Genomic DNA, 26,115 nt, shown 5'->3' on the forward strand with positions numbered 1-26,115 from the left:
TGCATTTAGCTTTATTTGTATGGAATCAGCTGTTATAAAGAAATTCCAGAGTGGTCAGGGTAAGCAAATCTGAGATAATAACCCACATTTATTTTAGTTTAGACAATAAATTACACTAATACTTGATACATATTTAGTTAGAAGAGCAAGATAAACTACAATTTTTAAAAATTAAAACAATAAAATATTTTGATTAAATACTTACCTGCTGGCCCTGGGGACTTTGCAAAAGCTGTGCTACGGCAGCAAGCGTGTCACTGTTATTAATGTGCGAGACCCAAGCATCTGGTATTCCCTGTACCACTTGCGCTGGAGTGGCTGGTGTAACTGGAGTTCCTGCAACAAAGAATTGCCAGTTAATAAACAATTAACCGTGGGCTAACAACAATGCACCTAATCTGTAAGGTTTACATTCAGCTGCACAAAAACACACTTACTTGCTTACTGCCCAATACTGGCACAAGCCAGTTCCAGGTGTAGGTCTTTTAACTTACCAGATCCCTGAAATAACCGGGCTAATAAAAACATTCTGTCGATATTGTTACTATCTTAGGATTTCACAGCTTAACTGAATTCTTTGCAGCTGCAAACAGATACACAAGTACTCAAAACTAATCTTCGAGATGTCCAACTGCAGTGAGTGGAATATGCATCATTTTATCCATTCTCATAGCTTTCTTCTGAAAATTTAAAGGGCCCAAGATCAAGGCATTCACACCATCTTTCCTCCCCTAGCCTCTTCGTTATTTCTGTATCAAACGTAAGCTGTGCCCATACCCACTGGATTCCCCAGCTCTTAGACCCCATTTGATAAAAGAAAACACCTGCAAGAAAGATCATTAGCAAAGTTATACAATTATAAAAGTTAAAAATAACCATTTTGCAGATGATGCTATTACCAGGCTACAGCACTTGAGGCCTCTAAAACAGAGGAGATAGATAAAAAGGCTGCAATAATACATTGCCCTCTCAAAGACAAAATGTTATGCTGAATGCTCACAGATGCTGAACACTTGACAAAATCCCAAGAAGTGTCCCATTAAAAACTTTGCAGAAAGAGCCTAAAACAGGAGTCATGTATTAGCTAATGTGCTATGCAACAAAGCCTGACCAAATGACAACTACAGAGGGAGTGATGACTCAAGCTTATCACATGTTTTTGGTGCGTCTCTTTCGGCTTTTCCCGGTTAGGGGTCGCCACAGTGGAACTCCGGTCCGCTAATGATTGGTAGTTGAGTTTTTACGTGCCAAGTTACCAGCCCTGACGCACAACATTCAACTAAGGTACGACCATTCATGCATGTCTCCACGCAGAAAACGCTCTAGCTGAGAATCGAACCGGACAGCGTCTTACTGTGAGGCGACGTTAAATGACAGTGACCTGCTGGCTGAAACAGACATAGGTAGAACTCACATGCCCTTATGTCAATGGTCTTAATAAATTAAATCAATCACAGATGATGTGCTCTAACTTCCGTAGGAATGTAAACTCCAGAAGAAAGTACAGTTGTGTACCTACCATAAATGTAGATGTTCGAGTGTATTCACTTTTGCAGTCATTACTCTTGGGTTACCCTGCTGGCAGGCTACCCTCAGTCGGCCAGAATTCCAAAGTCTAGGTCCGGCATCGGGTGCTGTCACCTCTTCCCTGACGTCAGTGCGCCAGGGGTATAAAATATGCAGCCGACGCCATTTTCTTCAGTTTTTCTTGCCCCAGATGTCAGGTGCCTCCGAATTGGTAGGCTGAAAATATGCCAATAAAAATGCATGCACAAAAATAACATTTCCTTCGTCTACAAGCAAATACACCAAATAGGTTGTATAGGATAGAGAAGTGCAGTTAAGTCCCAGCAAAGAAAAGGGGGAAGGAGGGTGGGTAACCTGGACTGCAACAATGAATACACTTGAACATCTACATTTCTGGTAGGTACACAACTGTACTATGTTCATCGTGTTTCACTGTTGCAGTCATTACTCTTGGGTAGAATCCCAAAGCTGAGGATGGGTGGCTGGGCTAAATAGGATTAGGAGAGGCTACAAGGCCTGCAGAACTGTAGTGGCAAAGCCTGCTCTGGACTTAGAGTAAAGAGGTAAGTGGTAGTGCTTTGTGAAAGTGTGCACTGAACTCCAAGTTGCAGCCTCTAAGATATCTTTGGTTGGTACTCCTCTGAGGAAGGCTGCTGAAGTGGCTGCTGCTCTAGTGGAATGAGGCCTAATGCCCATAGGTACTGTTTTGCCATGCTGAAAATAACAGAAAAGGGTGCAGTGGCCTATCCATTTAGAAATAGTCTGTTTTGAGATAGCCTTTCCTTGTGATCCTGCAGCATACGACACTAAAAGTTGCTCAGACTTTCTGAAAGTTTTAGTTCTGTCCAAGTAGAAGCGTAACTGCCTGTGCATGTCCAAAGAATGTAGAATATTTTCACCCTTGTTCTGTGGATTTGGATAAAAGGTAGGCAAGTGAATGGTTTGGTTGCGGGCCAGACTGGACACCACCTTAGGCATAAATGTAGGGTTTGTCCTCAGAGAAACCTTGCCTGGATGAAAAATGATAAAAGGTTCCACAGCCATGAGTGCTTGCAACTCCGAGACTCGTCTTGCAGAGGTTATTGCTAGGAGCGGAGCTGTTTTCCAGGATAAGAATTTTATATCTGCTGTTGATGCTGACTCGAAAGGAGACAGTGTGAGTTTTTCAAAAACATAATTGAGGTCCCAGGCCGGAATTGGTGCTCTCCTTGGAGGCCTAATGTTTTTGGCCCCTCTGAGGTACTGCCTTCTTAAAGGATGAGAAAAGATAGCTGATTCCGTATTGTAATGGGCTGAAATGGCAGAGGCATGAATCTTAATTGACGAGAAAGAAAGGCCTTTGGTTCAACATCTCAGTTAGGTATTGTAAAATCTGAGGGATATTTGGTACACAGATGTCAATGCCTTGTTCCTGGTTCCAAGCACAGAATCTCTTCCATTTCTCTGCATAAGATTTTCTAGTACTGGGCCTCCTGGCCTCCAAGATAACATCTATAACAGCTTTTGAAAGAGGAATGTTCTGAATGGCTACATTATCCGCCATGCTGCCAGATTTAAGGTCCTGAGTTGGCTGTGCAGGATCTGATTGTTTTGTTGGGTCAGCAAGTGAGAAGTTTGAGGCAATATCCATGCTGGACCTTGAGACAAGCTGTTTAGGATTGGGTACGAGTGCTGGCGTGGCCAGTCTGGTGCAATCAGTATAATTTTTGGCTTCTCTTGTCTGACCTTTAGGAGTACCCTGGGAAGGAGAGGCAGTGGAGGAAAGGCATATACTGTTAGGTTTTTCCAGCTGAAGGATAGGGCGTCCACTTTCCATGCTTGCTTGTGATAAATCCTTGTGCAAAATCTCTGCAATTCGCAGTTGTGAGGGGAGGCAAATAGATCTATGTCTGGGCATCCCCATTTCCTTGTTATCATGCTGAAGACTTGTGGATCCAGTTTCCATTCGTGGGGATCCATGAGGTTTCTGCTTAGTTCGTCTGCCAGAGTATTTGGTTTTCCTGGCAGGAATTGTGCTTGCAGGTGAACTTGAAAAGCCAATGCTGTGTCCCATAAGGTAATTGCTTGTCTGCAGAGGGGAATGTGTGCCTCCCTGCTTGATTATGTACCACATGACCACAGTATGGTCTACCTTTAAAGGTAGCTGTCCTGGATGAAGCAGGTCCTTGAAAGCCATCAGGGCATTTTGAACAGCTAGCATCTTTTTTTGATTGATGTGAAGATGCATCTGGTTTGCAGGCCATGTGCCCTGAATACATTTTCCTGCCATATGGGCTCCCCAGGCATAATCTGATGCATCCGTTCTCAGTGTATGTCAGGCTGTGGGTAAACTGAATGGCAGACCCTTGTTGTGGTGACGGGCTTCTGTCCACCATCGAAACTCCTGTTGCATGCAGGGAATGAGTGCAATTACTGTCTCCAGGCTGTGGCAATGCTGAGTCCAAACACTTTTTAGATACAATTGTAGTTTCCTCATATGCAGTCTGGCATATGGAATTAGTGGAATGCAGGATGCCATGAAACCCAAGGCCTGCAGGATTTTCCTTGCAGATAAGTGAGTTTTTGTTGCCAATTTCTTGAAGTAAGAAGTCAGTTGCTTTTCTTTGTCTGGCGTGAGATAAGCCATCTGGGCAGTTGTATTTAAGCTTGCACCCAGGAATATTATCTCGAGAGGGCACTAGTTTTGATTTCTTTTTGCTTACTGTGTACTCTAGGCCAATTAGTAATCTTTTTACAAACGCCAGAAGCTTTAGAAGAATGTCTTTGTTCTCTGCTTGAATTAGGCAGTCGTCCAAGTAAGGATATATCTGAATTCCTCTGTCTGCAAAACCAATTAATGGTGCCAGGCATTTTATGAAGACCCTGGGTGCAGTAGATAAGCCAAAGGGCAGTGCAGAGAACTGGCAGTGAGCCAGTTATAAATCTGTGGTATCTTCTGCAAGATTGTCTGATTGGGACATGCAGGTATGCCTCTTTTAGGTCCAAAGTTACGAGCCAAGCCTTCTTGCCCAGCATGGGCAGTAGCTGCTGTAGAGTCAACATCTTGAATTTTGGAACTTCCAGAAAAGTACAGTTTTGTACCTACCATAAATGTAGATGTTCGAGGATCCACATTGCTGCAGTCCTAACTATTGGGTAGTCCGCTGTCCAGTCGGCCCGAATACCAAAGTATATGGCTGACGTCGGTCAGGGCACCAGTGCGTCGCATGACCGACATCATATCCTCAGTCTTTTCTTGCCCCAGATGTCAGAAGACCCTGAAAGCCAAAAACCAAAAACTCCCAAAATACCTGCACCAAAAAATATATGTACAATATATACACAAGTAGCAGAATATAACCTCACCTACACAACCACCCCTAAACACAGAGGGAAGGAGGGAGGAGTATGGACTGCAGCAATGTGGATCCTCGAACATCTACATTTATGGTAGGTACAAAACTGTACTATGTTCTTCATTCCACATTGCTGCAGTCCTAACTAGAATCCCAAAGCAGAGGTAAGGGAGGCTGGCAAATCATAAGGAAGCAGGAACTGACAACATGCCTTGCAAAATAGCTGTGGCAAAACCAGCCCTAGACTTAGAGTAGAGAGGAAGGTGATAATGCTTAGTGAAAGTATGCACTGAACTCCAAGTAGCTGCCTCCAAAATATCCTTAGTTGCCACCCCCCTTAGAAATGCTGTAGAAGTGGCAGTAGCCCTAGTGGAATGAGGCGTAATCCCAGCTGGAATATCCTTGCCATGATGGGAATAACAAAATGTAATGCAACACCCAATCCACCTAGAAATAGTTTGCTTCGACACAGGCTTGCCCTTTGAACTCAAAGCAAAAGAAACAAACAACTGCTGAGACTGCCTAAAATCCTTAGTCCTGCTCAAATAATAACGCAATAGCCTGTGTACATCTAAAGTGTGCAAAATCTTTTCCCCTTTATTTTGGGGCTCTGCATAAAAGGTAGGCAAATGAATAGTTTGGTTTAAAGCCACACTAGAAACCACCTTAGGCATAAAGGAAGGATTAATGCGTAAAGATACCCTATCCTTATGAAAAATCAAAAGGCTCCACTGCCATAAGGGCCTGCAACTCAGAAACCCTTCTTGCAGAAGTAATGGCCAACAAAAAAGCAGTCTTCCATGACAAGTATTTCAATTCAGCAGTAGCCGCAGGCTCAAAAGGTTGTAGAGTAAGTTTCTCCAACACAAAATTGAGATCCCAAGCAGGAGTAGGAGCTCTCATTGGGGTCTTATATTCTTTGCCCTCTAAGAAATTGCTTGAACAAAGGATGCAATGGTGGGTCACAATCATAGTGAGCTGAAATTGCTGCAGCATGAATCTTAATGGAAGAGAAAGACAAACCTTTGTCCAGTAACTCAGTAAGATATTGAAGAGCCACACTCAAATTTGGCTCAGTAATCTCCAAATTGTTTGCTGTACTCCAAAATAAAATCTCTTCCATTTTTCTGCGTACACTTTCCTTGTACTAGGTCTTCTGGCTTCCATAATCACATTCAAAACTTGTTGAGGAAGCTGAGACCTGCTGTCTTTCAAAACAGAATATGCCAGGCTGTTAGATGTAGAGAGTGAAGCTTGACATTGAGCAGATGACCGTCCCTCTGAGACAACAGGTGTGGAATCAAGGGTAAAGGCCATGGAGGCTCCTGTACCAGACTCCTCAGTAATGGGTACCAGTGCTGCCGAGGCCAATCTGGAGCTATTAAAATCATCCTTGGCTTGTCTTGTCTGACCTTTAGAAGCACCTTTGGAAGAAGAGGCAGAGGTGGAAAGGCATACACATGAAGATTTGTCCAACTGAAAGAAAGAGCATCCACTTTCCAAGCTGTGTGATGAAATCCCTTCGTGCAAAACTGTGGCAGCTGGTGGTTTAGTGGAGAAGCGAACAGATCTATGTCTGGAGTTCCCCATGACACTGTCAATTTTTGAAATACATGAAGATCCAGTTTCCACTCGTGGGGATCCATGATTTGTCTGCTTAATACATCTGCTAAGGAGTTCTGTGCTCCGGCAGAAACCTTGCCTGAAGAGTTAGTTGCAGACTGAGCTCTCCCATAAAATCATTGCTTGTCTGCACAATGGGTAAGAATGTGTTCCCCTTGTTTGTTGATGTACCACATGACAGTTGTGTTGTCTGTTAGAATCAACACCTGCCCTGGAAGAAGTAACTCCTTGAAAGCAATTAATGCAAACTGAACTGCTAACATCTCTTTCATGTTGATATGTAGATGCTGTAGTCTGGCAGGCCACTTGTCTTGTATCCACTTTCCATTTAGATGAGCTCCCCAAGCAATATCTGAGGCATCTGTCGTTAGAATCTGACTTGCCTCTGGCGGGTCACAGAGAGTCCCTTGTTTAGGTGACATTCCTGAGCCCACCACAAAATTCCTTTTGAATGAAAGGTATTATTTGAATGAGAGTGACCAAATCGTGGCAGTGCTGTGTGCACAGATTTATGAGATACCATTGTAGCTTCCTCATATGCAGTTTGGCATTGGGAAGCACCAGAATACAAGATGCCATGAACCCTAAGGCTTGAAGGACTGTCCTTGCAGTCAGCCCGGACTGAAGAGATAGAAGATGGAAGTAACTGGAAAGATTCTTTTGTTTGTCCGGGGTTAAAAGGCCATCTGGGCTGCTGTATTCAGTCTCACACCCAGAAAGCACATGTCTTGAGAGGGTACTAGACTGGACTTTATTTCGTTCACAGAATACCCTAGGCATCTTAGCACTGCTATGACATATTCCAGATGCTGTAGAAGATTTTCCTTTTCTTGAGCCAGAATCAGGCAGTCGTCCAAGTAAGGATAGATTTGGATTCCTTTTAGCCTGAAGTAAGCTATCACTGGAGCCAGAACCTTTGTGAATACTCTGGGCGCAGTAGATAAGCCAAAGGGCAATGCAGAGAACTGATAATGAGAATTTCCAGCTCAGCAGATACTTCCTGCAACTTAGTCTTATTGGCACATGAAGGTAAGCTTCCTTGAGATCTAAAGTTACCATCCAGTGATCTTTGCCCAGCAGAGGTAAAAGCTGTTGTAACGTCAACATTTTGAACTTGGGAACGTCCAGATAAGTGTTTAGGATAGATAAATCCAGAATTGGTCTCCACGTGTTCCCCTTCTTTGGTACTAGGAACAGGCGAGAATAAAATCCTAGGCCCCTTTCCGGCACAGGAACCGACTGAATGGCCCCTATTTGGAGCAACAGAGAAATTTGCTTGTGAGCCTCTGTTCTTTGAAGAGGAGGAATGTCTGGCATGCCTTTGAAAGGAGGCAAGGTATGGAAATAAAACCTGTAACCGTGGTGAATAATATCCAGAACCCATCTGTCTTGGGTAATTAAATCCCAATTTTCTTTGAAAAGAGACAGCCTTCCTCCCAAAGGTGCTGGCAGGCGAGCGTGCTGGCAGCTGAAAAGGCAGGTCATTGGGTCTGCTTACGAAAGGACTGACCCCTGCCCTCACCAGAAGTCTGAGCAGGGGAACTCCTGTCCTGGGCCTAAAGAACCCTGAGCTCTGCCCTACCACGTCTAGACCTACCCTAGACTGGGAATCATAAGCCGGATAAGTCCATCCCTTAGTAGGCCAATTTCTACTAAACTTGGAGGCTGCACCTGCAAAAATCTTTAACAGTTTGCATAGACTTAGCCTTGTCCTCCATTTTCTTCAAACAACACATCAGACTGTAAAGGAGCATCCAAAATCCTTGTCTTAACATGCTCAGCTAAATTCTGATCTCTCAGCCAGGCGTGCCTACGAAGAACAGAACCAGTGGCAGCCACCCTGGAGGAGGCCTGCACAGCATCAAAACCACACTGCAAGGAATGTTTACCCACCTGTTCAGACACATGAACTAAATCCTGCAACTCTTTACACTCAATACCTTCAGCCAGAGCATCCACCTTAGATTTCAACTGTGAAAGTAGATAATTCTGATATTTTAACATGTGAAACTGACAATTCAACGCCCTCATGGCTAAAGTGGAAGAAGTATACACTTTCTTTCCCCATCTATCCAAAGCCCTTGCCTCTTTATCATGAGGGACAGGATTTTTAACAACTGAGGCCTTCACACCTTTAGGCCCCTGAGAGACAGTTTCCGGGTCTGCCCTAGGACTCTTAAAAGATACTTATGAGCTTCAGGCACCTATAATACCTATCCGGTTTAACTGGGGCAGGAGGCAAAGAATCAGGATTCAGGAAGCCTCTGCAAACACATCTTCCACCACATTCAAAACAGGAGGTATAGCTAAAGGCCTATGTTGGGGTAAAACAAGAATTCCTAAGCCTTTTCCTGGAATCAGAGAAATCTTGACCTTCCCATTTAAAATGTTCCCTCATGGAATGCAGAGTCTCTGAAAATGAAAATTCCTCAGGAGGAGAGGCAGAAGAAGTAGAGTCATCCACATCAGAATCAGAATAAGGAGGTACTCCTGCAAGTCTTCAACCGAGACTCAAGCCTCCGAGCATTGCTCAAAACTCTCAAACTCAGGTTCCACCCTAGGCCTCTTATCAGGAGGGGCATAGAACCCCTAATCATAGTAATCAAATCCTCTGCCATTTTAAGCATATGTTTCTTAGGCAAGATCCTGAAGCACTAGGAGAAACCCCACAGAAGCTAAACTTGGCCTGCCCTCAAAGAAGCCTTGGAAACTGAAGGAGGCTCTAACCACCTTAGGAAGGGAGGGAAGAACAGCCACCTGAGAAGCCCCCTCAGCCTGGCCTACTTCCTGAGAGGATACATCCTGTAACAGTAAAGTCTCTCCCTGAGACTCCAAAGAAACACCTGGCAAAACCTCCGGCTCCACAGAGCCTTCCAAAGAACCGACGTCTGGGACTGTTGCTGCTTTATCTTTCATCCGGCATTTTATAATTACAACTTCCCAAACACTAACCTGGCACAGTCTAACCTTCTCTTAATAGTGCGTTTGTTAAATCTAGCACAAGAGCGGCATCCAACAGCGTCGTGCTCAGGCCCTAAACAAGGTATACACAAAGTATGGTAATCCCTATGAGGTATCTGTTTCCCACAAGAAATACAGTTATTCACTTTTTCTGACATCGGTTAAATACTGAGGCAAGAAAAACCAAAATATTTTGATTCGGTCTGAAACTCTGACTTCAGAAACTTTCACGACTGGACAGCGGACTACCCAATAGTTAGGACTGCAGCAATGTGGAATGAAGAACATCTTATTTAGTATAGACAGGTCCAGTATTGGTCTCCAGGTTTTGTCCTTTCTGGGTACTAGGAAAAGTCTGGAGTAAAATCCTTGCCCCTGCTCTTGTTGTGGTACTGGCTGAATTTGTTTTTGTGCCTCTGCCCATTGATTGTGAAGCAGGTCTGGCATACCTTTTGACCTTGGTAGAGTGTGAAAATGGAACCTGTAGCCTTGGGACACTATGTTCAGGACCCATTTGTCTTGGGTAACCATTTGCCAATTTGATGAAAATAGTGCTAGTTTTCCCCCTAAGGGGGCTGCCAAAAGAGAAGTGCTTGGATCTGGCAGAGGAAAGTCATTGGGACTGTTTTCTATAAGGTTGTGCTTTGTCTTCTCCACTTTTGGAGGTAGGAGCACCACATTGTTTAGGCCTGTATGAGCCTTGGAGCTGAGATCAGCCTCTGGGACGCTTGCATCTGCCTCTTTGTGGCCTGTCTGACACTGGAAAGGACCAATTTTTAGAAGGCCAGTTCCTGCTAAACCTGGGTGGCTGTACCTGAAAGAAATCCTTGACTGTCTGCATGGATTTTCCTTTATCCTCCTTTTCAACACCTCTTCTGCTTTAGTACCAAACAAAGTATCATGCTGTAAAGGTGCATCTAATAATTTTGCTTTAACATGATCAGGCAGATTCTGTTCCTTTAACCAAGCATGCCTTCTAATAACAGAACCTGTAACAGTGGCCCTGCAAGAGGCCTCCAGTGAATCAGAACCACATTGCAAAGTATGCTTTCCCACTTGTTCAGCTGCATGCAATAAATCCTGCAATTCCTTGTTCTCTGAACATTCAGTATTTGTCAACAATTTCTGTTTAAGCAGTGACATTAAATATTGCTGATATTTAAGCATATGAAACTGACAATTTAAAGCCCTTACAGCCAAGGTAGCAGAAGTGTAAACTTTTTTCCCCCCATCGGTCTAGAGCCCTAGAATCCCTATCAGAGGGGACAGGGTTTTTTGCAGTGGAAGCTTTAACCCCTTTGGGACCCCGAGATATAGTTTCTGGGTCAGCAGCAGGGTTTTTATATAGGAATTTATGAGAATCTGGGACCCTGTAGTATCTGTCTGGCTTAGCAGGTGCAGGGGGTAAAGAGTCATGGGACAGGCCGGACTCTGAAAATACATCATCTACAATGTCTAGAACAGGTGGAATGGCAAGGGGTCTGTGTGCTGAGGAAGTAGAAGAAAGTCTCTGAGCTTTTTCTTAGATTCAGAATAATCTTGGCACTCCCAGTGGAAATGCTCCCTCATGGTATGCAGGGTTTCCCCAAAAGAATAATCCTCAGGAGGAGAGGCTGAAGGAATGGATTCTTCAGCATCAGAATCCTCATAGGGAAGCATGGAATAATCCTGTTCAGAAGAGGAATCAGAGGAAATAGAAACCTGATCAGAAGAATCACACTCTGTCTCTTGCCTAGGCCTCTTATCAGGAGAGGGATGGGAGCCCCTGATCAAAGTAATTAGGTCTTCGGCCATTTTGAGCATCTGTTTTCTGGGCATGGAAGTCTGAGTAGGAGAATGCTGTACTTGTTTCTTTGTCTTTAGAGCTGCTTTAGTCTTTGAAGCTTAAGATGGCTTAATATATAGTTGTGAAGGTCTGACGACACCCTCAGAAGCCGATGCCTGCTCAGCGGCTCCGGACCCATCTGAGGGAATGATTTTCGAGTGTCCAATACCTTGAGTATCCAGAAGACCAGTCAGCTCCACGTGGGAGTCGGAAGTGGCCTGTGGCTCTGAGGTAGTGGGCACCAGGGGCTGCGAAAGTGCCTCAATGAGAACCGGAGAACCAGCAACAGGCCTAGCAGAGCCCTCATCGTCGGTTTTGGACCTCGGATGCCTATCCTTTTCCTTGTCCTTGCGTTTTTTTGTAAACTCTGGTTGCCTGCTGTTCTGACGGCATAATATAATTAAATCTTCGGCCAAAGTAATGAAATGCAAAATCGAACCAACGCTTAATAGTGCGTTGGTTAAATCTAGCACAAAACCGACAGCTGGCAACGCTGTGATCAGGGCCTAGGCAAAGAATACAGTAAGAGTGAAAATCCTTATGAGGTATTTGCTTCCCACAAGAAATACAATTGTTAACTTTTTCTGACATCGGTCTGGAGCAAGAAAAAAGTTTCCCCAACGGGGTACTTAGCTTTAATGAAGACTTCGGTTCTGCAGTTCGGATTTGAAAATCTCAGGAGTTGGCCGACCAGCACTTGCGAACTGCTTTTGCTTCGGGCACCACGTGGCAAGAAAGACTTAAGAAAATGGCACCGGCTGCATCTTTTATACCCCTGGTGCACTGACGTCAGGGAAGAGGCGACAGCAACAGATGCCGGACCTAGACTTTGGAATTCTGGCCGACTGAGGGTAGCCTGCCAGCAGGATAACCCATGAGTAATGACTGCAACAGTGAAACACGAACATCACCTGGTTTCTTAAAATCTCTATCATAGCTAGAGAAGTAAGCAGTCCTTTTATACTGGCACATGGCCTCTTACTGCACAACAGCTGTACTTGGAAGGCAACCTCAGGTGTCATTTTCTGCAATCATGCCACTCAAGTGTGCAGAATGCCCAACTTTTTGCCTCAATTTTTTGGTCTGTTCCTCAAAAAACTGAACAAGAAAATCTAAAACAGCAGGGATTGGAGCAGTAAAAGTATCCAACTCTCTCTGCTGTGGTCGCAACAAAAAACTCTTCCACTTACTCATAAATCTTTCTAGTAGAGGGCTTCTGAGAGGAAAATAAAATTTGGCGAACAGGAGATGAAACCCTGGCATGTTTAGCCATCGTTTGATTTGGAGAAACCATGTAGTCAGTCTGAGGCCTGTAATTTCCAGATGAATCATCCTTAACAGATGTGAAATAAGTTCTGGACTGGGGTCCAGTGTCCAAGGCAAATATAGTAAGTGAGACCATAGGAAGGGGGAACCACACTTGTTGAGGCCAGAAGGGGTAAGGAGGATAACTTTGTTCCTGAAATGAAGTACTTTCTGAAGAAAACTGGAGATTAGAGGTAGGGGAGGATAAGCGTACAGAAGACCAGAGGGCCAAACGTAAACTAGAACATCTCTCAGTGACTGTCCCTGAGGGGGAATTACAACAAAGAACCTGCTGCATTTGTTGTTGAGGGGAGAGGTGAATAGATCTCAGCAAGGTTGACACCATTTGTGGAAGATCATATTTACCACTGATTGAGAAACCAGTTGTGATGCATCAGGATGGTCTGTCTGAGCTTGTCTATTAGAATGATGGATTTCCCTGGTATGTTCTCTGCTTCAAGGAAGTGGTTGCTGGAGATCACCCACTGCCAGACTCTCATGGCTTCTCATCTAAGGAGGGTAAGATCTGGACCAATTTGTACACAATGCCCAGGAGATAGCTATAGTCTACTGAAAAAAAAATAAACCAAATGCATTCATAAAATTTCAAAATAAGGGCTTTTTCCTGGTGGGTTGAAGACATGCATAGAGGCACAGCAGGAAACGCAAAAAAAAAAACCTCCAGCATCAGAAAGACAAAAAAAAGCTAAGCTAACACTCACTATCAAGCTGTAGGGGGATTCAAGATTCTCAGCTTTCCACTAGTAAATGTAGCAAGGCAGAGACTACGCCAGTCAAATCATTTCCACTGTTCCAAAGATATAAAAAGCAGAGGAAGGGAATTAAAAGAATAAGTTAAAACTTGGATTTGAAACCAGATGCTGGCAATGAGAAAAGATAAAGAACGGTAAGACAACGGCAGATAAAGTGAACTGCTTAAAAATGAAAGCAGAATTGCAAAATATTAATTTCACTGCAATAAAGTTTACTGTTCAGACTGCTGAGGTGTGAGATACAACACACAAGGTCTAAACAATGGATGATAAAGTTAAACTAATGTAAGAACTGGAGTACAGATTGCACTTTGTTTTAAGAAAACAGAAAAAAAGGATGGAAGACAAGTGAAAATGGAGTGGTCTTCATTTACAAAAGGTTTTCTAAAAAATTAGGCATCATCTTTATAAAATGAACAAAGATTCGTTGTGTAAGAACTTACCATAACAATAGATGTTTTCCTCGTCTCTACTCCATATTTCTTGCATGAGGGAGTTGCTTGCCAAGGGGACCAGACGTCGGACAGTATACCAAAGTCTTTTACTACCGTGAGGTGGCATGGTACATCTGTTATAGGCTGTTATCGGACGTAGGCCATAAAAGTGACATACGCTCGCACCATCCTCAGAACTGAAGCCCCAGGCGGACAGCAAGTCCAAGGAAGAGAAAATTGGTGTATCCAAGAATAGAAGGAAATGGGGAAGAAAGGAGGGATAGAGTACTGCAGCAGAGAAGAGAAGGACATCTATCGTTATAAGTTCTTACACAACTAATCTATGTCCTTCTATTCATCTTTTGCAGTATTCCTTATATGAGGGAGAATACCAAAGCTCTTGCAAAAAGGGATGTGGAAGTAGTGGAAGAATTCTCCAGGAACCCAGGAAGAATGGCCCTGGCAAATCCTGCCCTGGATCTGGAAACAAAATCCAGTTTGTAATGTTTGGTTTAAGTGTGAACTGAAGTCCAAGTTGCTGTTTCTAGAATGGAGTTAGTTTCCAGCCCTTTGAGGAAGGCCCCTAGGGAAGACACTCCCTCGCTCGGTCAAGGCTCACTCTGCAAGGGAACTGTTTTTCCATGGTAGGAATAGCAAAAAGAAATGGATTTGGAGATCCAACTGGAGATGGTCTGTTTGGATACAGGCAATCTCAGAGCCCTGGGGTGGAGAGAGACAAATAATTGGTCCGATTACCTAAAAGGTTCAGTCTCGTGAAGGTAGAACCGGAGTTGCCTATGTACATCAAGTGTGTGTAGCATCCTCTCACTACTGTTTTGGGGAGGGAAGAAAAAGGCAGGCAAATGAATGGTCTTGTATAAGGACAGTTCATTAACTACTTTTGACAAGAAAGTAGGGTTGGTGCAAAGTGAAACCCTGTGTTTGTGGAAAAGCAGAAGGGTGGAGAAGTCATCAGGGCCTGTAGCTCAGAAACCCACCTGGCGGAGGTTATAGCCACCAGGAAGGCAGTTTAACACGCACAGTGTTTGATGGAGCTAGAGGAGGCTGGCTGAAAAGGAGCTACAATCAGCTTCTCATTCACAAAGAGAAGGTATCGGGTAAGCTGCAGGTCTGCTGGGAGGTCTAATGTGGAGAACACATTTAAGAAATTGTTTGCCTTCAAATATAGAAGGTAAAGGAGGTGAAAGAAGCAGACATGCAGAGACAGCTGACAAATCTACTTTCACAGAGGAATAAGCTAAGCCAGCATTGAGCAATTCAAACAAATAAGAAAGATATAAAGGGGGATCCACTTTAGTAAGCAAGTCCAGGTTTCTAGCAAGATACCAAATAGAAAATCTTTTCCATTTGGAAAGGTAAGATTTACTTGTACTGGGCTTTCTGGGGTCCTGCAGGAGTTGAAGCACATCCTCAGAATAAAGGTATCTGAAGGGAATCAGGACTCTATCACGCACAGGGTTAGTTGAAGAGTTTCCAGGTGTAGGTGGATGAGGGAGCCCTTGTTCTGTGTGAGCAAGTCCACTCTGTAAGGTAACTTGCAGACCAGTGCTGGAATAACATCTACGGACATGCTCTCGCCCAAGGATAGTGCGGCATCCTTAGAGGTGCCCGCTACCTCTGGAGTGGTGGAGCCAGGTCCAGACCCAAAAACCAGGCCTATGTCGGCCACAGGTTGGGGACTGGCTGGAAGAGGCTCAGCCGTAGATGAAGGCCGTAAGGTCCAGGCCTTTTTTGGCGGTATTGTGGAGACATCTGAGGAACCTTCCATCCATAATAATCTGTTTCAGATGTTGGCTTTCAAAATAAAGCTTAAGCGCATGCTAGCGACTACGTAATGTTTTAGGTACAAACTCCTAGCAAATCAGGCAGGCCTTATGGTCGTGCGACCGTCCCAAAAAGAAAAGGCAGTTATCGTGGGCATCCTTATGAGGGATTTGGCAGCCGCACTGACACAACCTTTCTGGATGACATGAACAAGCAATACTAAATATTTTGAAGGACTGAAAAGGTCCTCAATGAGGGTACTTATCTGATACAACAAATCAGACATCAGCAGTAGCTGACGCACCTACCGTATGACTGCAGGCTGAAAAGTTCTGAAGGCTGGTGCGTGCCGACATCACCTTTATGGCCCATGAAATCTCACCCACGTCAAACGTCTCACACACTGCAGAGGGACTTAAAGCTTTTGGACACTGGCCGTACATACGCAAGACTGTAGGGTAAACCCATATGCAAAATACTGCAACATGGGAATATCTATACAGCAGCATATAGAAGAGGACATCAAAAGTTATGGTAAGTTCTTACACAACAGTACTATATCCTTCGATTCATATGCTGCTGTATTCATGACATCAGGGAAAGTGCAAGAGCTCCTGTCCTAATGAGAGGGTGGCGGACCAGAGGCGCCTTCCACAAACCCATGGAGGACAGCTCTGGCAAATCCTGCCCTGGCTCTAGAGACTATATCCAGTTTGTAGTGTCTGGTGAATGTGTGAACTGAGGACCAAGTAGCTGCCTCTAGGATAGCAGCTGTAACCAATCCTTTAAGGAAAGCCCCTGATGAAGAAACTGCCCTAGTACTGTGCCCTAACTGGGGCTCAGTGCGACTTACCATGGTTAGTGCAGCAAAATGAAATTTATTTTTTATATCCAAGAGGATATAGTTTGCTTGGAACAGGTTGACCCAGGGCTTTAAGTTGGTTGGAGATGAACAGCCTGTCAGATTTTCTGAAGGATTTGGTTTTGGCCAAATAAAACCTTAGCTATTTGTGTCCATCTAGGGAGTTAAGTATCCTCTCTGCTCTGTTCTGCGGAGAGGGGAAAAGGCTGGCAGATTGATAGCCTGATTTAAGGATAAGTCGTTTACCACTTTGGGCATGAACATGGGATTAGTACGCAAGCATACCCTGTCCTTGTGGAAGACAGTGAAGGGGGGTGTACAATAAGGGCCTGGAGTTTGGAGACCCTTCTGGCAGAGGTTATGGCCACCAAGAGTACGGTCTTCCAAGTGCAGTGTTGGAAGAAGCAGGCTTTGGCTGGTTCAAACGGTGGGAGAGTCAATTTTTCTAGGACAAAGTTAAGGTCCAAATGAGGCAAAATTGGCTTCCTTGGTGGCCTGAGGTGTAGAGCCCCTCTCAAGAAAAGTTTGACCCTCAATCTATATGTTTAAGGTGGTACCAGGGGCAGGCAAGCTGAGATGGCAGATAGGTAGATTTTAATGGAGTATGACAGTCCAGACTTCACGAGATCACACAGTGATGACAAGACCACTGAAGACTCTGCAGTCAGTGGTTGTAGGAGGTTTTTCTGATACCATAAGGAAAATCTCTTCCACTTCGACAGGTAGGATTTTCTGGTAGTTGGTTTTCTGGTCTCCTGTAGAACCTGGATCACATCCTCTGTATACAGGTGTCTGAAGGGAATAAATGCCCTATCACCTACAATTTGAGATTCAGTGTTGACAGTTGAGGGTGCAAAAGAGTTCCCTTGCCCTGTGTGAGCAGGTCCATTCTCTGGGGTAACTTGTGGTGATTGCCCTTGGCTAGGTGAAGTAGTACGGGGAACCAATGCTGTCTTGGCCAGTAGGGAGGTCATCAAGTAGCTGCTGAGCAGATGTCGTCTAGAGGTACTCTCGACCAGAATGCTGCAGAAGTAGCCATAGACCTGGTAGAATGGGCATGGACCCCCAAGGGTTCAGGCTGGCCAAAGGCTAAATAAGCGTGCCCGATGCATTGGGATATCCATCTGGCCAAGGTAACTTCTGTAATAGACTTACCCATAGATGGTTTAGCGAAAGAAACAAAAAGTTGATCTGATTTCCTAGTAGTAGCCGTCCTGTGCAAGTAAAAACGCAATTGTCTGCGCACATCCAGTAAGTGAAACCTGTACTCCCCTTTGTTCTGAAAGTTGGGGCAAAACACAGGCAAATGAATGGATTGGTTGATATGGGATTCGGAGGCTACCTTAGGCAAGAAAGAAGGGTTAGTCCTGAGAGACACAATGTCCTAATGGAAGACCAGATACGGGGGATTTCATGCAAAGGGCTTGAAGCTCAGATACTCTCCTGGCTGAAGTAATTGCAATCAGGAAGGCTGTTTTCCAAGATAAAAATTTTAACTCAACTGAAGCAGCCGGTTCAAAGGGTGGGCCAGTCAAGGCCTGAAGAACCAAGGTTAAGTCCCAAGGTGGAACCACATTCTTGACCGGAGGTTTCAACAGAAAAAAACAGAAAGGTGCCCTTCAAAAAGGCTTTGCATATCTTAGCGGACGCTAAGGGGCCAAGTTTATCCCCAATGTGAAAATGGGAAATAGCTGCCATTTGGACTTTGACTGTTGAAGCAGTAGCTCCTTGGTAAAAGATATGGGACAAGAATTCAAGAACTGTTGGGATGGGAGCAGTAAAAGGATCTAAATCTCTATTTTTGGCCCATATGGAAAAACGCTTCCATTTACTTCTGTAGATCTTTCTAGTAGAAGGTTTATGCGCCGCTACCAGAACAGATTTTACGGGAGACGAGATACCGGGTGTCCTTGCGATTAGTGGAACTGGATCAACCAAGCCGTGAGCTTGAGGTCGCCCAGGTTTGGGGGCTGTAATCCCGCAGGATGAGAGATAAGATGCGGAATGGGATCTAAGATCCAAGGAGGAACTACACTGTGAGACCGCAGGTAAGGGAACCAGATCTGGAGAGGCCAGAAAGGGGCAATAAGGATTATTTTGCTCCCCAACTGACAAGCTTTTTGTCATTAGCGGAAGAGGAGGATAAGCATACAGGAGATCGGGGGGCCAAGCATGCACCAGGGAGTCTCTGGGGCTCTCTCCTGTTGGGGGAATCAGAGCGAAAAACTCGCTGCATTTCGTGTTTGAAGGAGAAGCAAAAAGATCGCAGCAAGGTTGACACCATCTGAGGAAGGTCTGATTCGCTACTAATGGGTTTAGAGACCACTCGTAAGGTGTGAGGATCGAGCGACTCAGCTTGTCCGCTAGCATGTTGGACCGACCCGGAATGTGCGTTGCTATCAGAAAGCAGTTGGTGGAAATTGCCCAGTCCCAAACTCTCATAGCCTCTCAAGAAAGAGGGTAAAGATCTGGTTCCTCCCTGTTTGTTGATATACCAGACTACTGCCATGTTGTCTGTCTGAATTGCAATAGTCACCAGAGGAAGAAGGTCTTGAAGGGCTTGCAACGCAATAAGCACCGCCCTCATCTCCAGGACATTGATATGCAGAACGGTCTCCAAGAGAGTCCACGTGCCTTGGATGGTTCTGCCCATAGAATGCCCCCCTTACACCCGAGGCGAGAAGCGTCCGTGGTCAGCATGGCTTGGGGTTGAGGCATTACAAACGGTCTCCCCTCCCGCAGCTCTCGGGAATGGAGCCACCAAAGAAGGGAGTTCCTGCAAACCCTGCTCAGGGGAATTGGAGACTCCAATGGGTGGAGTAGGAGAGACCATTGAACCTGAAGAGTCCATTGTAGAACTCTCATATGCAATCTGGCTAAAAGTGACAGGCTTATGGCTGCCGCCATGGAGCCCAGGGCTCTCAGGACCAACTCTGCAGGTGGGGCTGGAGACTGTAGGAGTGCCATTACATGTTGTGACAAGTTGCGCAACCTGTTCGTTGTTAGAAAGTCTTAGGCTTGGCGTGCAATTATCCTGGCCCCTATAAAATTCAGAACTTGCACAGGATGAAGAGAAGACTTCTGAAAATTTATAGTAATGTCTAGACGCTGGGCCATGGCTAGGGAGTAATCCCTGGTGGAGCAAAGCAGATGTTTGGTGGGGGCGGTGAGGAGCCAATCGTCCAGGTACAGAAAGACCTGAATTCCCTGAAGTCTCAGGTGGGCTGCTACCACTGCCATGACCTTGGTGAACACCCTGGGGGCTGTGGTGAGGTCGCACGGGAGAACCCTGAACTGAAAGTGATTGGCTCCTAGCCGAAAGCGGAGAAACCTCCTGGACCGTCTGTCCATGAGAATGTGGTAGTACGCATCCGTGAGGTCTATGGAGCACATCCAGTCGCTCTCCTGAAAGAGAGGGAGAATAGATTGCAGAGTGACCATCCAGAATTTCTCTTTGGCAATGAACAGGTTTAGAGATGACAGGTCCAGAATTGGCCTTATGTCCCCCGTCTTTTTTGGCACCAAAAAGAACCTGGAGTAATTGCCTAATCCGGACTGCTATGGGGGGACGTGCTGGATGGCCCGTTTTTCTAGCAACTTCGCAATTTCTGAAGCCGCCGCCTCCCTTTGATCGGGTGAGACATCGGGAAGGTGCTTCGTTAGAAGAGGAAGATGCAGAAAGGGAATAGTGTAACCTCTGGATATTATTCGGAGCACCAAACGATCTGTAGTAATAGACTCCCAACTTTGTAGGTGCTCCAAAAAACATCCCCCGACTGCCTCCAGAGAGTGACAGATGGGCAAGCCTTAAGGACTGCTTCACAGGACGGTCTGAAAAAGGTTCTCTGGATCCGAAATTCTTCACCCCCCCCCCCCCTGCCTCTGGGCCGGCGTCCACCTTGTCCTCCTCTGCCTCTGAAAGACGAAGGGACTGGAGCGGGACGGGACTGCTGGGACTTGCAGAACCACATCTTCTTCTGTCCTCTCTGGTTCCTTGAGAAGGACCTTTGGGGATTAGAGAAGCAGATCCTGACGGCAGACAGCGTCTTCCAGTCTTTCTCGGTCTGGAGCAGCGTGTCGCGGATGGTTTTGCCGAATAGCGTAGAACCATTAAATGGAGCATTCGCGAAGGATGACTTGAAGGGTTCCGCAAAGGCGAAGCCAAGCGTGGCGCCGTAAGGCGACCCCTGCTCCGCTAGCTCTAGCCGCTCCCTCCATGGCATGGGAGAGGAGCCGCATGGAAGTGTTTGAAATTGACTTTAGAGTGGCCATGCGAACCGAGAAAGTCCGTTTGTCCTCAGCCACCATGGACTCTGGGGGAGCTCCAGTGTATTCCTTTATCAAGTCCCGCTGGAGCCTGATGATGTGTGCCAGATAATTCAGCGCCCTTATGGAAAAGGTAGCTGAAGCAAACATCCGCTTTCCAATAAAGTCCATCGTCCGAGATTCCTTATCAGGAGGATGGAACGAGGAACTTTCCTGTGCTAGTTCCTTCTTAGTGGCAGCCGCCACCACCATGGCATCTACTGGGGACCCATTATTCCATAACAACGATGATGCTACTGCCAAATACAAGCGACACACGACTATACCACACCAAAAAGTTTATTACATAAAGCTTTTGGGTCTACACCCTTCATCAGTACAAATCAACTGCATTAATACAACATTTAAAAAGGAGAAATCATATAGTCACATGCTTCAGCCCATCCCACTACCTAACAATCAATTCTTGATTATTTGTTAGGTAGTGGGATGGGCTGAAGCATGTGACTATATGATTTCTCCTTTTTAAATGTTGTATTAATGCAGTTGATTTGTACTGATGAAGGGTGTAGACCCGAAAGCTTTATGTAATAAACTTTTTGGTGTGGTATAGTCGTGTGACCCTTTATTCCATGCCTGCCTGTCTGTCAGAAGGGGTACTGAGTATTTTGTCTGGTCTTTTAGGGATTGGCTCCAAGGTGTCCGGCTCCTTCCAAGCCCTGGTAGTAATCAAGTCTACCAAGGGATCAGCCGGGGGGGACACCCAAGAGGTAGACAGGCCTGCGACAAACGCCTCCAGAAACACAGACTCATCGGAGGAAGGTTTTTGGGCAGACCAACCCCCTCTGATATGTAGCACTTCCATAATATCTCCAAAGGAGACGTCTTCAGGGGATGACTTTGGGGAACCTTCCCCTAAATCAGTGTCCTCAGTGAGGGACTCAGGGGAATCCATGTGCCTCCTTATGCACTTTCGTTTGTGAGGCACCTCCTCTGAGGGACTATCTGAGGAGGGCTCAGCAACAGGGTCCTGTTCCCCTACGGGAACCAACTGGAGCGCCGACGCAGGCTGACCCTGGGGCCGGACGATGGAAATCGGCCCAAATGCACGGGAGTGACGGGTGGATCAGTAGCCTGGACCGGGGACCTGAAACTTCTTGACAGAACAATCTCCACTACGTCAAAAGCCGAGGGCGAACGACTCTTCCCCCGGCTCTGAGAGCAGCCCCCTCGGCTCCGACGCAAGGACCAGTGTCGGAGCCGATGTGATCGGACCCAAAAGGGGAATGTGCTCTGACTGGAATGGAGCCGAAGACATACTCACCACTGAGGATCCGAAGCTCAGTTCTCGGCCCTGAGAGCTCGGATCAGACACGCTCGAGGGTACTGTCGGCGCCGATTCCCTGGGTCCGAGACGGCTCGGATCCAAAGACTCCGAAACTCGATAGCGAATCGGAGGAGGAGCAATTGGGGGAAAGAAAGGGGCCGCGCTCCCCCCCGGAGGAGGGGAGGCAGGAGCAACCCCATCTGCATCTGGGCCTGCAAGAATCTACGCATCATCTGGTCCAAATCAGCGTCCGACATGCTTCTTGTGGACCTCGAAGAGGTCCCCGAAGCGGGCCGGGAAGGCCGCCTTGAAGACCTAGAGGGAGACCAGTACTCTTCCTCCGGCTCCGGAGAAAAGCGGGGAGAATGGAGCCGAGAGGGTGGGGATCCGGAGAACCTCCTAGGAGGGCTAACTACCATAGCTGGCAGAGCAGAGGGATGAGACTCTGCCCGCCTCTTACGGCTTTTATGCCGCTCCTTGTCCTTGCACCTCTTCTCTCTAGAAAAAGAGTCCCCCTCTCCCTGAGACACAGAGGGAGGTTGAGTCCCAGTCAGGGGAGGGGGAACTGAAGGCAGGACAGCCACAGCCGCGGCTGGTGCCTTAGAGGGAGAGGAGGAAGATGAATCTGCGGGCAAAAGCCCCGCCAGGATTAACTTATTCCTCCTATCCCTCACAGCCCGGGGGATGAAGGCCGCACACACTTGGCAGCCAGAAAACAAGTGGGCTACCCCTAGGCAGAGAACGCACTGAGTGTGGCCATCCGCTGGGGCCAGCTTACGGCCACACTCAGTGCATTTTGAAAAAATAGCACCAGGCCCTTCAGCCATCGCACAACCACACACATACAGTAAAGTGGAAGGAAAAATTAAATGTAAACAGTAAGTTTAACACAAGAAAACCAAAAAAAGTATATAGACAGAAACTAAGGGCCTGCTACACTCGCTCAACACACAAAAATCTTAGAAAAAGTTTTAAAAGGTTTGGATAAAACTCTCATCCAACGCCAAGAGCTCGTCGCTATAAGCTATCAGAAGCAGCGGCAAACGAGATCTGAGGACTGGAGGGAGGTGGCAGGGCATTATGGGTAAAGGGGAGGAGCTGAGAGCTCGGATCTTTTAGCTTGGAAAGCTGCCGGCTCGGATTCGAGGACGGATCCGATACCCACAGGTTACTGATCAAATGAAGTTAACTACTTCAGATCATGGGAAGTAGGGCAAGGCAGTCACATATTGTTGCCATTATCTCTGTCATGAAAGGACTGTCTTTGAGGTGGTGGAGAAGAGGTACTCCTTTAGGGAGGTGGTCTCCTAATCCCTTTCCTGTGCCTACTAGAGAGAGGAGGGGCAGTAGAAGGAGCCCTTCTGACAAATGATGTCTTAGCAGGATCACTTTTGTAGAACTTGGGTATGGGTGAGACCAACAAGTGTTTAATGTCCTGCAACTCTCTGCTTTTATCCTGCAAATTTTTAAAAAGTACTGCAGATTTCTTTCCAAATAGGTGGTTATGGTCAAGTGGGGCATCCACGATTTTTTACTTAAAGTCCTCTGGTAGAGGTTGGGAGTCTGAGCCAGGAGTATCTACACAACTGATGCAGTTGCAGCTGATCTAGCAGAGGCTTCTGCTGCATCACAACTGCATCTTAATAGAATGCCTGGCCACCTTAGATGCTATGGGTAGCACAGATGCTACCTCAGTTTTGTTAGGGGAATCAGGCAGGCAGCTGAGACGCTTACTAGCCTGGGAAACAAACTCCAAGGCAACTTTAACCATATGAGTTTGACAGTGAATAGCTCTGAAGCCCAGGGTGGAGGAGGTATAGGTTATCTCCCTCAGCCTTTCCACAATTTTACTATCTTTAACCGAAGGTAACAAAGGAGGAAGGGAGTAACCTGGATTGTCTATCTGGGGTCAAAGCTATGACAGCAGGGTCTGCCAAAGGGGGCTAAACTAGGAATTTCTCGTCCTCAGCTACTTTATAGAAACAGTCTGGTCTCTTCGGGACTGCTGGCTGCGAGTCAGGGCTTTTACAGCAAGAAGCAAAAGCATCAAGTTAAGCAGGGTTAATCAGAGGAATGGCCGATGGGGAGGGTGATTCAACCTGCAGCAGTTCAAAGTATCTTTTCTGAGTTTCTGACATTTGGGAAGAATCCCATTTGAAGTATTCCTTCATTTTGGTGATGGTTTCACCAAGAGTAATGTCCTCTGGAAGGGAGTCTCCCTCAACAGAATCATCTGGAGAAAAATATTCCAGGGGTGAGGCTACTTGTGAAGCATATGAAATAGACTCCTCAGAAGCAGAAGAAAGATCATCCTTATCTTTTTCCTGGAAGGGTAGGAACGAGTGAGGCAGCAGAGGTATGCCTTGGACTGAGCAAAGGAATGGAGGGGGCTGATGATGGTGTAGGCCTTAGGGTCATGCAGGCCTGCATCAGGGATTGAGTAAAAGGACTGCAAGTAAGGTTGACTATCAGGCAGGCTAGATAAATGCTTAGTTTTTTTTTTTTTTTTTTTTAGAAGGAACAGTTTTTGGAGAAAGGGTAGGCCTAGGCTCAAGGGTCATAGCCACTGAAGGAGCCTCGGATTCAAAAGATCCTGAAGGGCATCCAGTAGAGCCTGGTTCCCCCTTAACATCAGGAGAAACAGACTTCGGAGATAAATCTCTGTGGACGTGCCAGCCAGTGCTTAAGTACAGCTACCTTGAGGGAGGCCGTAGAACCGGATGGCTCTAGCATACATCCCTAAACCCCTATATCAGCGGCTGGTGGGGCATCTGACCACGAAGAGGCAGTGGTGATAGGCCATGAAACTTTGGCCTTTTTCTTTAGTGGTTTTATCGGATCAGCCGATTCCAGATCCATCCTAAGGGCTATTTTTTAAGCCACTGATTTTCTAAATACAGGATAAAGGCAGCCAAGCAGCTTCTAAGGGTTTTAGTGACAAAAGATTGGCAGATAGTGCAGGAAGTATGGTCGTGTTCCCGGCCAGGACAGAAGATGCTACGGTTGAGGGTGTCCAACAAAATAAGTAAGAAATCCCCAACGGGGTACTTAGCTTTCTGTCTTGATTGGGAGGAGCAAGCGATCGATCTGACGTTCGACTGCTGCAGAAAAGTTCTGAGCTCTGTGCGTGCAGATGTCACATTTAAGGCCCCCGTTTATGGCCCTACACGTGACGTCTCACGCACCTACAGCAACCAGGCTGAAAGCTTTTGTATCAGAGCCAAAGTTTGGGTCGCCTGAGGCAGAGAATCCCACAGTATGAATACTGCAACATTACAATAGAAGGGAATCATATTTTCCTTCTATTATTTTCTTTGTATTCCGAACAATTAGCAACAAAAATGAAAGAACAACAGAACTGATGTAGCCCCCAACAAAAAACAGCCTTGTTCAAAGACAATGCTGTATCTGACAGACCAAGAACAATAACACACTAATCATCTTGACTATTATGAAATAGTTTCAGATATTTTGGGAATTCAGAATAAATTAAGATAAAAATTAAGGCAATCGTGGTAAACTCTGCCTCTATAAAACTTAATTCAACAGCAGCTATTATTTAAGGTGACATGAAAAAATGAGACTTTGGGTATGGGCAAAAAAAAAAAAAAAAAAAAAACTCATTGCAGCTTATGACATGTTGCAGGAAACTGTACAGAAGAATATTAGAAAAATGAAACTGGAAGGCTATGACAGTGGATTTTAAGACAGTAATATACAGAGTGAAAATATTCATAACTTCCTTTGGATATATAAAAATATTCATATTTCCTTTGGATATAGATATATATATTTATATACACACATACACACACAAACACATACATATATGTATATACATATATATATATACATACAGATATATATATATATATATACATACAGATATATATATATATATATATACATACAGATATATATATATATACATATACATACAGATATATATATATATATACATATACATACAGATATATATATATATATATATATATATATATATATATACACAGATATATATATATATATATATATACATCATAATCTTGAAATACTGAAACATCGAATTAAGTATCTCGAAACTACAAAACC

The 26,115-nt window shown here is 45.4% G+C and overlaps 1 protein-coding gene across 1 annotated transcript in view; it reads right to left on the reverse strand.

The window, feature by feature from the left end:
- SCAF8 (SR-related CTD associated factor 8) overlaps window positions 1-26,115 on the reverse strand; it is a 1,875,331-nt gene that overhangs the window by 1,020,917 nt on the left and 828,299 nt on the right. The window contains exon 7 of the mRNA XM_044063383.1: window positions 206-336. Within this exon, the coding sequence (XP_043919318.1) occupies window positions 206-336 (131 nt within the window). The remainder of the gene's footprint in view (window positions 1-205; window positions 337-26,115) is intronic.

This window comes from Protopterus annectens, chromosome 1.part0 (assembly GCF_019279795.1).
Source record: "Protopterus annectens isolate FY-2018-M chromosome 1.part0, PAN1.0, whole genome shotgun sequence".
In the NCBI taxonomy this organism is placed as follows: Eukaryota; Metazoa; Chordata; order Ceratodontiformes; family Protopteridae; genus Protopterus; species Protopterus annectens.